Genomic DNA, 18033 nt, shown 5'->3' with positions numbered 1-18033 from the left:
CAAGAGGACGTACCTGAGAATTATGTGGGGCATCATACTGCAACTGCCTGAAGAGACTATAATGAGGTTAGTGTCAGCCATTTTTCGCAGGTGACAGCATGCAAGAAAGCCTCAAATTGTGCCAGGGGAGGTTTAGATCGGATATTAAGAAGAATTTCTTCACAGACAGGCTGACTGGGCCTTGGAAGTGGCAGCCAAGGGAAGCGGTGGCATCGCCATCCCCAGAGATACTCAAGAAACGTGTGGATGTGGTGCTTAGGGACATGGTTTTATGATTCTATGGCTTAGTGGTGGCCTTGGCAGTGTTAGCTGGATGGGTGGAATCGATGACCTTAAGGTTTTTTTCCACACTAAACATTTCTGGGATCCCGTGCTTGCCTGAGCCCGCCGGGCTCGCCACGCCGCCTTTCGGCGGGAACAGCAGCTCACAGGATCCAGGCAGAGCAAAACTCAAAGGCGCCGCCCGCCCTTCGCTCCTTCTCCTGAGGAGTTTTCCACCTCAAACCCCTCCTTTTTTTAATTTTCCCGGGCTGCCGCCTCGCCTCGCCCCTCAGCCTCGCTGCCCCAGTCCGAGCCATCGGCTCCTCCTCCGAACCCGCCCCCGGCCCCCCTACTTGCCCCGTGCTCCTCCCTCCGCCGCCGGGCTGCGGCTGCGCTTCGTGGGTGGTGGGAGGCAAATGGCGGCCGCCGCCTTCTCCTCCTCCTTCACCGTCTCGCTGCGCCCCTGCTTGGCTCCCCTGAGGAGATGGCGAGCCCTGTCCTGCCCGGCGCCCCGCAGCGCCAGCGGCTCCCCCCGCAGCGCCGCCAGGTACGGGGCGACTTCGCCTTCCACGCCCCCGCCAAGGGGTGGGGGCTCCACAAAATGGCCCCCCCTCAGGTGTGGGGCGGCGACACAAAATGGCCCCCCCCCGGCTGCTCCCCGGGGGTCCGGGCGGTTACCTGGGCTGGAGAACCCTGGCGGCTCGGCTTTCCTTCCCCCTGCTGGCAGAAATCGGCCTTTTCAGGATTATTCTGCTCCCGGGACCTGCAGTTGTGTCTCGATTGTTTTACGCAGAATTAGCTTGTACTGATTTCTTGGCGTCTGTCAGGTTGTATAACGATATTAATGGATGCTGGAGAATTTCTCTCTGAAGAGAGAAAATGTGGTGGTGGTGGGGGTCCATCTTTTTGCATCTCTGCCCTCAGAAGGGCAGGCAGCTGCTCTCTTCTGGATGAGTATGAAGTAAAAAATGGGGGAAAAAAGCAAAAAGCGGTGTCTGTTTATCTCACATAGCACTGCAGTGTTTGCTGAAAGCTTTGTAGCCTCTGTTTTCAAACATGAAAAGCTTCATAAGCAATACCGTGACAACTGCATTAAGTGCCTTCACCTTCTAGGCATTATGTATGTTTTGGTGCATGTGATTCTGCTGTTTTTCTGCACAAATGTCTGTGTTTCTGTAACAACGTATGCCTACTTCTGTTCTTCGTTGACCGTAACTGTTTTTTCAATTTCTGGTAAAAGTAGATACTCTTATGATAATGCTTTTACTGAGGTTTTCATTGGGAAATACAGTGTGCATATGGAGTTGAGAAGATCCTGTTATGAAGCCTCATATGATTTTGGACTTGTGTGTATGTGGATCTAAAAGAGTGGCTGGCATCTTGGTGTAATATTTTGCAAGTCACAAGAAAGACTCAGTATGTGAATTGTTTTAACTTCATGCAGGCTTCAGAGTAAGAGCATCCACGAGCAGGTGTGATGATAGCGGGGCAGGGAGCACAGGCGTGCTTGCTCACTGACATCCCACCCTGTCAAGTTTTCTGTGTGGATATGTTTAAAACAATAATTCAGTTGTTTTGAGTGCTTTGGCTAATTTGTTGTAGTGTATAACCTTTCTGTATACCTGATGCCTTCGTTGGTGTGATTCTTAAGTAATATTTCCATTGAAGGAGTTAACCTAGATTCTCAATCTGCTTAAGCATCAACATGCTACAATGTTTGCTGTTTCTCAATTTGACAGCTGTGAGCATTTTTCCTTGAGCAGATGTATATACTGTCTTATTAATGTGGAAATAGGTGTGGTGTTTTTGTTTTAATCTCTTTTTCTCCCTATTTTTAAGACTAGTAGAGGAAATAATTTTTTTTTCAGAACTCACCACTGCGTTTTTTCCATATGTTGTTAGGGTAATACTTAAAAATCCTTAATGTTCGAACACCCATGTGTTTACAAGGTTTAGACACAAGTCACTCAATAAATCTGGTGTTTGTTGGCTTTATTTGGCCCATATGGTGAGTTGTCACCAAATATTTTCCTTGTTTGGCTATGATAATAGACAAATATGCATCTCATTAGTATTAATTGCAAGTTATTTTTGTGTGGCTTCTTACAGTTGAGACAATGCAAAATTGTTTTTTAGATCATTTCTTTGTGTCTCTTTTTTTTCCCCACTGAATGTTATTCTAGGTGCAGCCTTGTTTTCCCCCCAGGATATAGTACAGAAAGGAGTAATGCGAAAACCTGATCAGATCTGTAGTGGTTGAAAGTCATTCTGACTTCTATCTAAAAGAGAAGGCTTTATTTGCTTTTGCAAGTTAGCATGAAATGCATTAATCTTGGCAAACTAACTCAGCATATGTTAAACACCACCATTGCTAACTGCCTGTGTGTACAAATGCATGTTAAAGCATCAAGCATGCGTATTTGCAGAGAAGGTTCAAATATCTTTGTTTTGGATGGTCAGTTCTCAGGCTGAGGAAGTGATTACTGCTGGAGATGTCAACCTTTTATTCTTTTAATAGCTAATCAATTTCTTTTTTTTATACCAGGTCTCTTTACTTTTTTTTTTTTTTTTTTCCAGAAAGGTTTTTATTTAATTTAAACCACACTTCTGTTAGACAACAGGTAACTTGTGTTTCCACAGCATCCTGAATTTGTTCGGAATTCTAAATGAAATTCTGGACCCAACAGAAAATAATAATGAAGGAAAGTAGTAAATACTGCTGTCCCTGTAGAAAGTAAAAGTAAAATGGGTACTTTTCTTATCTGATGTGTCAAGCTTAGTTCAAGTAACAGAAGCTGAAGTTTAACTGAGCACAAGGTGTAAAAATAAGTAATTCATTTCAGGAGCTTAAATCATTAAAATATTTGATAAGAAGAGCAATATATTGGCTTTCTACAAGATGATCAGTTAAGATAATATATTATAAGTACTGAAGTAATTCATTTTAGGACCTCTCTAGATGACCTTCATTTGAACTAACTATTAAAGTACCGAGATTTCAGCTTGTATAACTGAAATACATGTATGTATGGTTAAGTGTGAACACCAAGTACTGGGATTTCTTAATTGCATTTAATCAAGTAGACTTGCAGAACAGTAACACAACTCAATACCTGCTGATTGTGCCATACCTAACTTTGGGAAGGAAAAATACAATCTTTATATTCTAAGTAACGTAATGGTTATTTTACACTTGTTTCATTTGTATTTAGATTTGTAAAACCTACAATTTAGGTGCTGGCTGAGATAGGGCAAAGCTTCTGCTTCTTGCAAGATGGTCCTGAAGGAAGATTAGAAAAGGGGTTATGTTTGCTGTATGTGATGGTGACATAAGCTTTCAAATCTACTACACAACCTCTGCAAGGGAACTTTTCTAAGAAATATTGAACATTTCAACCCAAGTGATGGTTGTTGCAGTAGCAATATTTACAGGTTGGTTCCAGAGACTCTGTTTTTGATGGAATCTGGTGGGCATGTGGAAAGCTTTCAATAGCCTGGGCCTTGTGGCAACAAGGATGCTGAGTTTTGGAACCATTATCAAGCTACTGTGCTTTGATCTGTTGAAAAAAAGGATTGTACTGAGATTAGTAAATCGTGCATGGTTGAGCCTGTGTGGTTAGAGCCAGGTTTGTGATCACTAGCCATGAGTGAATGGTGGTGGGGGGAAGCTTCCCAGCTTGCTACAAATAATAATAAGATTTAGAGAGATCCGCACAAAAAAAAAAAAAAAAAGCTTTTCTTCTTCTCTTCCTTTTTTTTTTTTTTTTTTTTGGGAGAGAACAATGCATCTGAAACTTCACAGGCTATTTATCTGTAATTCTGTAAGATACTGACCTTTCACAAATTATTTAGTGATTTCAGTTGCTGTGTGGTTCACAGTCAGCCTCCAAAGCAAAGGCTCACAGTTTTAGCTGAGTATTTTTCTATACATCATTTTCAGTGAGATTATCCTTGAGACCTGGAGTCACTTCCGTAAGAGCATAAATGCATACGTACTTATTAGCATCTCACTCCCCAGCACCTTTAAGTTATGGGTATGGCAAACAGAGCTACACTGTCAAGTGATAAGTTTTCTTTTACATCTTGAAAGTATCCACGTGGCTATGGGAATGTCAAAAGAGGATAGCTCATTGGAAGTAGGGCCATCCCACACCTTCATGCCATGTTCTGGTTTTGTTTTTTAATTCTGTGTTTGTCAATTAACACGGGATCATTTTGATTTCCTATAATCTGGGGTGCCCCAGAGTATCCATTTTTTTTAGAGTAGTTTTAGCCTAAAGCCATTTGTTCAGTCAAGTTTTTATCTTTTATAATTGGCTTTCACTTAGGCTTGTAAAATTGGCTTTATGCTGTATTGAGAAAGATGCAAGTATCATGGAGTGTAATCAGTGCACCTCCTGTCTATGACATGTTATGTACGTTTTGTCCTAGCTTATAGTGTGTGTATGGGGAGGGGATGATTGTTTTCTTGTGTGTGTGTATTGTGGTATTTTGTTTTCTTTTTTTTAGCACTGTGGTTCTGTTCATTTGCTTTTGATTTTTTGGTCCTTGGATGACTGAGAAGCTTGAATGCAGTGGGGTGAGTATGGTCAGATTTACATGAGATCCTCAAAACTTAATAAGTATGTGGTTAGTCTTTTGGGGAAAGAGGCATGCACTTAAAATTGGCTGCTTAAGGATTAGGAGAACTGATACTTTGGCAATGCATTTAGAGTACAAATGAAATATGATGTGGCTTTTCTATCTGCTGGCATTAAAAAATTAAGTTGTATCATTAAATATACATTTGTAGCCTTAAATATGTATTTTGTTAAATTTTTGTATAATTAAATATATGTGCCATTGCTACGTAGTTGAGCATTAATTATTTATTTGGCATAACGAGTACATGGAATCAAGTGTCTTGTGCCAAAGGCGTGTATAGCCAAAGCATAAATCATGCAGGTGAGAGAAGTATGGAAATGAGAACATAAAGAGGAGGCCGTACAGGGGGAAAAAAAAATAAAACCACATGTTGATTTTTTTTTTTAATTTAAAAATTAATCCAAGTTAAACAGTGCTGAAGGTTATATTGGGAAGTAGTTAAAGCTGGAGTGAAATTGAAGGAAACAAGATGTTCATGTATTGTGCCCTAAGTTGGTTTGCTTAATGGGCCGAATGGTTGGATAGTTTGGTTTCAGCAGGGTGATTTTGTTTTTTGCTTTTTGTTTTTTTTCTTAATTACTAGGCACTGTGATTTATTTATTTGTTATTATTTTTAAGTCTCTTCCATGTTGGTGCCATAATTCTATTGGGGACATTTATAATATGTCAAATGTAGTCATGTTGAATTTATGCGTTCATTTTCAAGCAGGGTTTATGGTCTGTGTGTGTGTACCTGTAAAACCTTTCATTTCCAAGGAGCAAGCTCGAGCTTATTTTCAGCTCGGTAAGATCAAGTCTGTCTTCTGACTGGTAACTCCGCATCTGTAGTTCTGTTTCCAGGAACTAGGTGTTACCTCGCTGCATTTTCACAGTCAGAAAAGCTGTTGCTGTCATAATATCGGATAGTTGTGCCAAGGAAGCTTAACTGTAGGTCTATATTGTGTTAGGAGTTGTTGAGTTTCTGTGAGGAAGCAAGAGGCTCAAACAGTGTAGATAAAAGCTTCAGCAGTGTGGAAATGTCACGCACGGTATGCAAGGTGAGCAGCACCTCTGCTGACAGTAAGCACACAGGCGTGAACGTGGAGAAGACTCGAGAGAGCAGGAGAATAAGCAAGGTAGGATCAAGCTGGCATTTGGGGGATCCCAATAAAGCAGGCCTTAAAGAAGAGCAGTTTTGGTAGAAATGCACTTGATCTTTGAGCAGCCAGCCACTGAGGAGAGCACAGGAAGTTGATGAAAGAAATTGGTAAAGCTTTTAAAGGCTAAGTTTGAATTTTGTTGTCACCAGTATCACTCGAGGGCGAGGGTTGGACTTGTCAGTCAAATTTCTTACTTAATGTCACCCTCTGCCACCCACGATCTACCTTGTGTTCCACTTGAAATAAATGTTATTTTAAAATACGTTTCAACAGTTGTCATCTTATTGCTCAAAAATTGTCATATTGTTTGAAGGGAATGAGTTGTAGGAGAAAATAGAGTTGGCTACTATTATTTCTGGCCCAGAAAAATGTGTGTTCAGATATTCTGTTCTTCTTTGTAGCTGAGTCCTCATAGCACTGTTGTTCAGTGGTCTGAAATGTAGACAGGATTTCCTCAGCTGTCAGTCAGATAGAGAAGTGAAGTTTAGGTGACTTCTTTTATATAAAGCCTTAGCCTGGTATTTTGGTGTTTTGGGGAATTTCTTCCTGCCCAGTTTATTTAACTTCACACCCTTCTGCTTTTAGCTTCTTGGGTTATTAAGGTTTACCAAGAATGGCAGAAGGCGCACAAATCTCTGGAAGAAGTGAAATGGAGCTTCATCTTCTTGGCTGCTTAAAAGTATGATATCAAATTGTATAGCATACCCTGTTTCTGAGTCAGCAACACCACAATTTCTTGCCCTCTAGCTTTCTCTCTGTTCCTGCTTCTTCTTTCCTTCCCCTGCTGAGCAGTAAAGTTGATTTATAAAGGTTGGCTTACTTCATTAAAAAGTTAATATCATAGTACCTGAAAGTGATGCATACTGAAGGCTTATTTCTTGCAGGTTGGAGGGGTGCATTTGGAGGGTTCCACATCCTTGGTTGGGGTCATGATCACTGCAGTGATGCAGGGAATGATGCTGAGGGGGGCTGGAGTCGGTTGGAAGCACAAGACACTTGAGTTTTCCTCTGCCTTTGCTACGAAGGCAGGGCAATGGTGGTGGGCGCTTCCCAGGAGGAGGATGCTTGTCTGTTGTAGTGCTGGTTGAGGTTAAGAGCAAGATTTTGGGAAGGACGGGAACATGAAAACAGAGGGTGTAAGAGCAGCTCTTGACTTAATCAGTGTAGGTGTTTCTCAGCTTTCTTAAAATTAGCTTAGATACATTATAATCAAGCTTTGGACAGAATCCCACGTCACATATATTGTTTGAAGTAAGTTTGGAGAGTGAGTACAAAAATTCCTTAAGACAGAAACAGCTTTGTGGTGTAAGGCTGTTCTTGTGTCCTGTTCCCAAGCACAGGAATCGATAGCTACTAAACCAGATTGGCTATGTGTGCTGGGACGGTGGGGTGTGAGGCAGAAGGCAGGTGAAGCTTCTCTTTTGTATGTACTGGTGGCGCTTAAATGCTTTTCAAATAAGATCATATGAAGAAATAAAAAATCCCTTTAAATAACTGTGGTTTTTTTCCACAGGTGGATTTGTACTGCATTAGTATTTTTTCAAATAATATTTGGAATGTTACTGAATTGGCTAGTCCAAGGACTTGCAAGTGTTAAACACAGTAGATTACACACTTAAGTGTCTTGTTCATGCAATTTTTTAGATGTAAATGTTGTGTGCCTTTTTGTCTTTATAGCGATGAAGCAACCGTTATCTCAGGGACAAAGCTTGCTAAAGAAGTCTTGAAGGAAGTTCAAAGGGATGTGGAATCGTGGATATCCTCTGGAAACAAGAGGCCTCATCTCACTGTTGTATTAGTAGGAGACAATCCAGCTAGCCATATATATGTCAGAAACAAGGTAAAAGCAGCTACAGCTGTAGGTATGTACAATATAATATAAATGTTATTGTAGCAAGGGCAAGATACAGTGCTTTAAATATATATATAAACATATGTATCTAGAAGTAGCAGAGTGATCTCCTCTGTATCTTTACTTGATTTTACTCAAGTAAATCCCTGGTCCTGGAATAAGGACCAGTCAGTACAGCATCTCACTTCCAAATGGAAGTAGCTTAAACAGAAAACTTCAACTTTATTGCTCACCATGGAGCTGCAATCTTGTGAAGTAACTTGAAAAATCTGAATTTTGTCTCATAGTAGCAGAACAGTCATGTTACCGGTATTAAAACTTACTTATTTTTATTTTTTTTAACTTCTGAAGCTACTTCGTCAAGCTACTGATTTATTTTTTTTTTTTTTTTTGCATGGTTCATCATGAGATTGCACTTGACACCTAGAAATACAGCATTAAAGCCCATAGAATTCAAGTGGGATTTTTTTTGGAAGTACTGCATGATTATTGAAGATGTTTGTCAAGCATCAGGCAGGTTGATAGACAAAATGAGTAAGCTCTGTGTACATAAATTTCCTGATTACAAATATGTTTCTGTTTTTTATCAGGCATTTCTAGTGAGATCGTACTAAGGCCTGAAGATGTTTCTCAGGAAGAACTGTTAGATATGACATTGAAACTCAACAAGGATCCATCGGTTAGTGGTGTATTAGTTCAGCTACCTCTCCCAGGTAAGTGATCTCTTATCCCATCCCTCTAATACAGTCAGCATGAGAGAAAAATGTTTAACACCTTTTGCTGTGGCAAGTCTGTCTCAGTGATATAAGAAACTCCTCAAAACAGGACACATATAATGAAGGACTAAATGAAGAGATTATAGAAATATGTTTGTTGTACGCAGAACAACCCTGCCCATTTTATCTATTTGACTTCTCTGGTTTTATTTTCTTCTTAACATGTTGCACTGCTTTTCCTTGAACTCCAAGACCTTTGCCACAGACCTTTGCTCTTCATTCCCTACCTTCTGCCAAGTTATGATACTTAGCAGACAATGCTACAGCCTTTTTCACAGTAGTTGCAATTTTTGCCTGTTCTGTGCTTTCCCCAGTGTTCCAGGTGAGCTCTGTGTTAAGGACCTAAAAGCCTCTATAATATTCTAGCTGATTTACTTACCCCTTTGCAGTCTATACTAAAAACTCACCTGGCTGATCCATACAAATGAGTTGTCAGTAGCTGGCAAGATGGTCCTTAGACAGAGGTAAACTTTGCAGATTTTCTCACAAACCTACCTAAATCAACGTATTTAAACTAGTGTAAACATTCTTGTGGAGATGTGCCTGAATTACTAGAGTTACTGTAATAAACTGGCATGTTGAGTTTGCCCCACATCGGTATTTCCAGTTGTTGTCTTTTATCACATATTTAGAATGTAGGCTATGAAGTGTAGAAGTGGTCTTTTTGGGGGATTTATAGATGCAAGTTCCTAGCACAAGGTGGGACCTGATGTGTGTTAGTGTTTGTAAACAAAACTGGTGATCATGAAGTGGAAGATCAGTTTTTAGGTAAGCTCTTTGTTTCCCCTTTTGTAGTCTTGGTTTTTGCTTTCAGGCAGTTCTTACAGTCTTAATTGTGTATCCCCAAAACATCAACGGGACAGGTGGTATATTTATGGAGGAAGAGAAAGATGTGCTTTGTTCACGTTGATAATAGACTAATTAGAATGAACACTGATTTATGTACTTATTCTTGCACTTCATATTATATGAAAACTACCTAATGGTTGTGCCCAAATTTGCCACCTGCTGGAATAAGTTGGCCACGAGGTGGAAGTATAACACCAGTAAGGAGAAGGAGGTCTTGGATATAAAGAACTATGGGAGCTGGCTGAAAGTGGTGGGTTTGCTTAGAACAAAGATCTCTGTCTGTAAGAAGAGATCAGGGCAGACAGGTTATTTAACAAGAACTCACAGAAGACATTCAGCACTGACAGCTGAGGGATGGAAAACTTCTGCAATGTGTGTAACGTAGGAGAGAGTCACCCTCCAGACTCCCAATCTGTGGCGGCATTCCCCAGAAGAGGGAGGTGTTGTGTGTCACATCTTTTTTGTGCTGATCCTACATAAAATAGTTGGGTACTGCTGGCAGAAACACTTGCTATCAGATGGATCAGGACATGCAATAGGCTTTTAAGCAGTCTGCCTTCGTTGTACAGAGTGATACATAATTCAACAAGGGACTGAAGCGTTAGTGATTTTTCAAATATTCAACAGGTTTAAAAGAAACAATCTGAACATGACTCTAGTTGTGTCAATTCACATGTCTATTGCTAGTACCTTTAAATGTTTTAAGGCCACAAATAACTGGGTTAACATCCCCTTCAAGAACTACAGTATGTCTGTCACAGTAACTATGTTAAGACTAAATAGTTTTCATTTAACCTCTAGAACTTGCTAATTTGAAGCCTGGCTGTTGCCTACCGTAGTAAAAACCTTGGAGTAATTTAATTAACAGCAGAACCTTTCCAAAACCATTTTGTCCATGTAGATATACAGTAAAGGTACATATCTAATCCATCATGAACTGAAAACGTTCAGGGAATTCTTTTTATAATGGATGTAGCTTGGAGTGCTGAATTATTACTTGATATTATTTATTAACTGCTAAATATCACGCTCTGGCAAGGGAACATTAGAGAGAAGGGCAGAAAAGTTATTTACCTCCAATTTTCCAAAGTCCTTTCAACTTGTACTGTAATGGAAGGATACAAAGACCAGAAGTTGTGAAAACTTGATCAGTAGTGGCTGCTTACCCCACAGTTGGGATGGTTGTGTGGTTTTGGATACTTATTTATTTTTTCAATAAACCGCACACAGGTGTGGCTTTTGATCAACATTGGGATAAAAATAGAAGCAGAGAATAGCTTTGTTCTCTTTGACTTTTGTGAGATGGAGCAACTTAACTTTGAGGATTATCATCTTTGCCTGAGGAAAACTTCCTTTCTGTGCACCTTTTGAGTGCATTGCTTCTGATACGGTAATGGTTTCGTGGAGAGTTTCCTTATCTCTTCCCTTGCCTGGAAGATGGCTGTGACATGTTAGATGCTTGTCTGAGATAAAACTAAGAAAACGTCATTTTTTTTGCATTCTAAGCAGCAACGAGGTGTGGGACAAATTGGGATAAACATCACATCCTTCTGTTGTGAAGGACAGTGCCAGCCAAAGAGCAACCTGCTTCCATGAAGCCAAGCACTAAAATCATAGCAAGGGCCCCATACAGCTTCTCAAGAAGATTGCCAAGGAGCTCGTCGCTGCCACTGAACTGCTTCTTCTTTGCTTCCAGTCCGTGTTTCTTGATCCACGTGGCATATTATAGAATCTCTTTTGTTCCATTGTTATCACTTCCATCAGTCCTCTCTTTTGAAAACCAGTCTTAATTTTTAGTATGTCTGCATTGGAGGCACGCGTTATTTGTTGTGTAAATAAGAGCTTGGAATGACAGCAAGGAGGTTTGGGTGAACCTCAGCTGAAAGAAGGCTAAGCGTGTTCTCTGAGACTGGCACTAACACACTGAAGAAATGACTTTGCTCCTCTGGAGCAAGAAGGGGGGGGTGGGGAAATACTGTAGCCCTGTGGAAATAAACCAGGAAGAATATCTTGTGGCAAGTAAAAGCTACACACTAGGTAGTTACTACATATACAATTGCAGCTGTTGTTTCTTGTTGGAGGAACATAGGGGATGATGATGATGATCAAGCTGGCATTCTATAAGCAACTCTGATGAGGCCAGGAAGGTGTCCGCATCTTTGTTTCTCAGGCCCATGCCAGCTGATTTGTTCCTAGCTATACAGTTGTACTTCTTTCCAGTACATTGTGCCCTTTTTCTGAAATTCCATAAATCAATTCTTAGTGGAAAAAATGCACATGAAACAGACTTCTCTGCCTCTTACATGAAATTGACTTTTTGCCTGTCTGTTTCAGGGAAGCTAAAGACAGACAGGCAAAAACTTACTTACTTACTTACTCTACGTACTTAACACCTTAATTTCCACAGGCCCGTATCAGTAGGATACAGAAGGAATTCTCCATTTTCCCAAGGGATAAAGTTCCACTCTCAAATCATAATAGTAAAACCTGTTAAGCGTGGTCTGATTTAACTCTAAGGTGTCTTTTGTTTGTTTTAATTGGAAAGCTTTTAACATGAGCTTACCACATTTTAAGTTCCTTAGTATGCATGATATATTTTAATTAGTTTGTTTCTTTTCATGCAAAATAAGACAACACATGAATAGAGCAGGGTGACCACTGAATACCATAAAGATGTCTATAAAACACTGTTATTGGAAACGTCTCAGTTTCATGATCAACGCTCATTTTCCCTTTATTGGGCTTTTTTAAACATCCTGTTATGTACCCCGAATTGGCCTTTGGGATATGTCACCTCCTAACAGCAGAGTTCAGTTAGGGATCTAGCCTAGAATGGGCATTCCGTCCTTACAGAAGAGATGCAAAAAAATAGTTCTGAGATGGTACTAAAGCTTGAGCGTAGTTCTGGAAAATGTTAAATATATTTTTTAAATGTTCTTTCTGGGTCAGATTGGAGACATGCTTTATAGAGCTGTTCCTATAGTGTCCTAATGTATGTAACTTTTACATTTGGTTTTGTAACTTCTCAGAGTTGGAACTGGCTAACACATATCTTTATAATTATTACTATCAATGTTTATGTATTGTAAGCTTTAAGCAGCTGCAGACTTATCCTGTGTTGCTAGCATGTATGAAAAATGCTTATAATGAATAGTTATAAATAATAAGTTATGTGCAGGTATCTTCATTTCAACTGTATTTAATGTTTGGAGCTCTGTGCTATCAAACATTTTTTTTTCATTCTTAGTTTTCCAGAGAAAAGGCCTATCTTCACCCCCAAATTGGCAAATTCTTTAAAGCAATTGTCATGTTATAAAATTGAAACTGAAGATAAGACCTGTAAAAATCGTTTGAGATTACCATTTACTTACATTTGATTAAAACTTAGTTAATATATCTTGTGGTCTGTTAGAGAGTGATGAGAATATGCACAAAATGATTTTCCTCCTATGATTTTTTGAGCCAAATTATAATTAATGCTTCTAGATTGTAGAAGAAACTCAAGCGTTGTGCCTAAACTCTTCAATAAAGCCATCATTGGTAGCTGAGTATCAGTCTTAAAGTTTGACCAAATCTTTTGTGTTAGCTGTGTTGTTCACTGACTCATTGAATTTCCAGTAGATGACAAGGAGGGTTGAGGTTCTAACTTTCGTCATTGAGGGGGAGATAATTATTTTAGCTAGATGGAACTTTGTTTCTCAGTGTAATGATTCAGGTAGGACTGATGACCCCTGACAAGTGAAAGAAATGTAATTTGAAAGCAATGTTTCCCAGACCATATAGATGAGCGAACAGTTTGTAATGCTATCGCACCCGAAAAGGATGTGGATGGATTTCATATTATTAATATTGGACGTCTGTGTCTTGATCAGCCTTCGATAATACCTGCAACTGCTGCTGCCGTGTGGGAAATAATAAAGCGGACAGGTAAGAAACTGAACAATATTGAAACTTTTATTTAAGAAGCAGAAAATGAATGAAGTCAGGTGTAAATGAGAAGGTGTGGGCTATCCTAATGTTTTGCACTCATTGAAGAACAGTGTTTAGGGGATTAATCTAAAAAATAAGGAGGTGCCAAAGATAATGAGATCTTTCTTTTTATTTTTTACCAGTATTGTAACTATTAATTAAGTGTAGGTGGTGGTTCATGTGAAATACTCAAAGCATCTTTTTTACTTCCTTTCTGCTTGCTAGTGTTGCAAGGAACTTAAAGAATATTACTTAACTTTGTGATTAATTATAAAATACAAGATATCCATTTGTAATTTCTTGTGGGGCAAGGTGGGGGGGGAGAACAACAGAAATGAGAACATGTAATTGGTCACTAGAAGGGGAAAGGATAGTTATAATATGACATCACTTTAATGTGTAACTATAGATGCTCCTATTGACTGATGTACAAGCTTCTGCTTCACTTTGTGGTCAGAGAACAGAAATTAAGTCCCTCTGAAGGGAGGTTTAGGTGACCTGAATTAGTTGCCAGTTCTGTTTCAACTCTGAAAGTCAAAACTTGTTTTGTGGCTTCAACATTGTGGGTTTCCAAGTCGTATTGGTATCAGCAATCTGCAACAGCAAATAATTATATATTGGGCATTGAGAAGGGGTTTATCTCAAAATAGCAAAATAAAATCTTGTGCTCTGTTTTGTTCTGTGTTTTCTTTGAAGGAATCCAAACATTTGGAAAAAATGTTGTTGTAGCTGGAAGATCTAAGAATGTTGGAATGCCAATTTCAATGCTTTTACATACTGATGGAGAGCATGAAAGACCTGGTGGTAAGACGGTCAATGTTGTCAAGTATTTTAATGCTTTAACTTGCAAAATCATTAAAATTAAGCTAGCCTAAGGATTTGGATAAAAAGAGAGAGCTTCTGTGTATTGTGTGGTAGTTGCAACTGGAGCAAGGAAGTTAATTTGCTGATATATTTCCTGATCATTTCTCAGGAGAGAAGGTTAGTTTCTGGACTGAACATTTTCTGGTGTTATGTCATCACTTTCTTAACCTTTTGAAACAGCTTCCATTTAAATTAAGGATCATTTCCCAACTTAAATGATTCTGTGAATGGGACCTGGAGCAACCTGACTTAGTGAAAGGTGTCCCTGCTTATGGCAGGGGAGTTGGAACTAGATGATATTTAAAGGTCCCTTCCAACCCAAACCGTTCTATAATTCTAAATAGCTAGCACCAAACATTAAGGATAGTACCTGACAGCCTAGCCTTAGAGCTACAGCAGTTTGTATGATGTTTATACTAAGTACAATAGCTTATAAGCCTTATCTTCACACTTATATAATGCTGATTTCAAGTTTTTCCATACATAAATAAAAGCATTAAATGTAATGTTTGTGTTGTGCTATGCTGGTTAGGCTGTGATTATGAGAACACTAATTACCAATGAAGTAGCTTTTCAGTGTAAGCTTTATGATACTATTTGTTGGTTTGGGGGATTTATTTTTTTCTGCAGTGCAGTTCGTATCCCCTTGGAAATCATAGGCTGTAAGGGAAATGTTTTTGAGTAATTTTAATTATAGAAGCATGTATGTGCTGCTGTAACTATGTTGTAGGAAACAACAACAGTATTCTATGTAATGTTTATTTTTGCAGGTTCATTTTGATGTTAGAAACTGCCACAATGGTGTGCGCAAAGGAGGTAAACGTGGATGTTTAATCCCAGGCAAATTTAATAGGAGTGGAGTGAAATCTGTTATTAATATAATGAAACGCTAAAAGCTTCTTACTAATCATAGAGTTGGTTTTTCCATTCAGCCTCTGTGGGAAAGTTGCTATTTGAAACTTCTCGGAGTGTTTGAATTGTAATTACCATCGGTGTGTAATTTTGGTCTCATCCCCATTCCTGTGAAAATTAGTAGGATTTTTGCCATTTACTGCAAATACTGGGTTCCGTGTAGTACTGGCAGTGCTTTTCAGTGATCCAGCAATGAAGCTGGTAAGAGGCTTTCTTTGGTTCAGATGTATATTGTAACCTACTCCCATGTTTCTCAGTGGGAAATTAAGAGGTTTAGCAACCTGTGATTCTTTCAGCAACTTATTCTAAAACCCTAAGCAGTGGTGCATAAGTTTTTATGCTGTAAATAGTGTTTTGTAGTTGTCATCTTTTGAGTTAGTTGGGTCCATGTCTGAATTTTCTTATATTCTGGGACTGTAGCTGTACCTATAGCTGTACCAGCTGTACTGGCCAACAGTGTGACTTGCTCTTGGGAGCTAGTCTGTGAGCCTGCTGGGCTATGAATGAGCTTTGTTCTGCTGCAAGGTAGCCTGCCTAGGCTCTCATTTCTGGCATAATGCACATGTACTTCACCAGTAGCACCATTTGCTGGGGTTGTCATTTATGCTATGCATGTCAAGTGTGCTGTGTGGGGACAGAAAAATATTCAAATATACCTTTCCGCACCCTGGAATCTAGATGTGAGAGGAGTTAACTTGTTATTGTTACCTATTAACCTTATCTTTGCTTATTCTGAAGAAGTGGATGCCTTTATAAGGCAGTCCTTCTTGTTTTCCAACCTGCAGAGCAGTAGTATACAGTGTAAGGCATCTGACAATAAGAAAATAAAAACATCTGTTGTCCTTGCACACTAAACAAGCACTAAACACGTATTGGTTGTGTACATGCTAATAAATCCTTTTCAAGCTGAGAGTACAGTTTGCACTCCAGACGTGGAGTGGGCTACCTTTGAAGATCTGGTTGGTGTTCTGCAGTTAACTATCTTGTCCTGCTCGGAGCAAAAGCCTGGCTGGGTGTGGAGGGGAAGGCAGGCTAGACAGCGGTTTCAGCTCTACCACAGTGGTTATCACAACTGAGGGACGTATTGTGACAGAGGAGAAGCCGAAGTCAGTTGAGATAAACTGAGACAAGCAGTGAAAGAGAATGAATAAAGCTAATGGTGCCTGAAATGGGGGAGGTGGATCTAAAGTACAGATCGGAAATGTGAATGTAATAAAAGTAATAGCTGAAGTGGAATTATCCTTTTCACCTGTGTTTTAGCAGCTGGTAGCAGGTCAAGATGTACGTGTTAGAGATACAAAACCAGGTAGCTTTAGCAAGCGTGCAGTTTCTAGATGAAATGTTTTGAACATGAAAATGACTTGTAAAATTGCAGATTTTTATTATTGAACAGTGGCAGGCTTTCCTCTATGTGCACATTTAGAATGGTTTAAGTTCGTTAAGACAAATTAAGTGGAAGCTTTTTTCTTTTTCTTTCTGACTTTCTGTTGATGATGTTAGAGCCCAGAAAAGACATTGCAAGTGCTGACAAAACACATTCAGGTTATCAGTCAGGATAGGGTTTTAACAGCAACTGGTACTGACTTTGTGAAATAAGTGTGGTTGAAAAGTGATGCCAGGTGTATGGATAGGTTTTTAGGTTTGTTTTGGTGTATTTTTGTTTGTTTTTGTTTTTTGGTAGTAGGTTTTCAATTCTTCAGAAGCAGAACTGGAAAGCTGGGGTCTGTCTTCATCTGTGACATGTAGAAACTGTAACGTCCTGCAGGTGGCGATAACTGATCATGTAGGAAAACTATCTGTAAATTTACAGAGCAATTTGTGTTCTTCATAGACAGGTCAAGAGACTTTACATTATAAGCTAGGGAATTAGCTTCGCAGTATCATGCTAAACCTTATTTCCTAAATATCTTCCTCTGTCTTCTTTCAGCACAAGTAACAGTGTAAAAGTAACTTTCTGTTTTGGTCTGATCTCAAATGGAAAATCTACCCTTTTGGAGGTGTCTGTAAGCTTCTGGGCTTACCCCTCTGGAAGGTGGGGTTGGCTTTTTATTTATTTATTTATTTTGTTGGGAGTAATTGCTTGGTTTCAGGAGCTGACTACAGACATGCATTTCAAAATTATTGTCAGGAAATGATTTTAATTCTTAAAAGCTGATCATAACTTTGGATCTAATCCATTGTTTTCTCTCATCCTGCTTGCTGAATATAGTACAAGAAGTAAAAATAACCTTACTATATATGTGGCTTTTGAAGTAATGATTGTAGTTCCAGGTAGAACATCTTTCTTATCCTTACCTGAACATATGATAACAGAATATTACTGTTCTATTCAAACTTTTCTTTCCAGAATCCAGTGTTAAGGATGACTTCCATGTGTGAAGGATCACCCTTCATAGAACAATTCCTAGAGAAGGGATGTGTGTCTCACCAAAGGACAGATGTGATTCTCCTCCAGCAGGCAGCATTTTGTTTCAAATTTGTTTTAGAATGAGTCCTCCAAAGGAGGAAAACTATAACTGTCTCTACAGTCTGTACGTGACTCAAGAATGTGTGAGACCTCCATAAAAACAAATCAGTAATTGGAGGGATGATGCTTTAGATTAGCAAAATCAAAAGTAACAATGAATAATTATTTTGTCATGTTCCTTTTTTTTTTTTTTTTTTTTTTTTTTTTACTATTGTTAGTTACCCTTTGGATCAATAAGTGACTTTGGAGAGAGGGAAAATAGAAGGAATCTAGACATGCAAGCTTTATGTACTGTTTGGG

General features: G+C 39.2%; 1 protein-coding gene across 1 annotated transcript in view; it reads left to right on the top strand.

The window, feature by feature from the left end:
* Positions 1-672: 672 nt before the first annotated feature.
* MTHFD2L (methylenetetrahydrofolate dehydrogenase (NADP+ dependent) 2 like) overlaps positions 673-18033 on the top strand; it is a 35669-nt gene continuing 18308 nt past the window's right edge. Inside the window, exons 1-5 of the mRNA XM_032187294.1 lie at positions 673-808; positions 7722-7906; positions 8487-8609; positions 13296-13448; positions 14187-14294. Of these exons, the coding sequence (XP_032043185.1) occupies positions 678-808; positions 7722-7906; positions 8487-8609; positions 13296-13448; positions 14187-14294 (700 nt within the window). The 5' untranslated portion in view covers positions 673-677. The remainder of the gene's footprint in view (positions 809-7721; positions 7907-8486; positions 8610-13295; positions 13449-14186; positions 14295-18033) is intronic.

The sequence above is a fragment of the Aythya fuligula genome, chromosome 4 (assembly GCF_009819795.1).
Source record: "Aythya fuligula isolate bAytFul2 chromosome 4, bAytFul2.pri, whole genome shotgun sequence".
NCBI classification, from domain to species: domain Eukaryota; kingdom Metazoa; phylum Chordata; class Aves; order Anseriformes; family Anatidae; genus Aythya; species Aythya fuligula.
The sequence above is the reverse complement of the archived record's forward strand: the minus strand, read 5'-3'. Positions and strand labels throughout refer to the sequence as shown.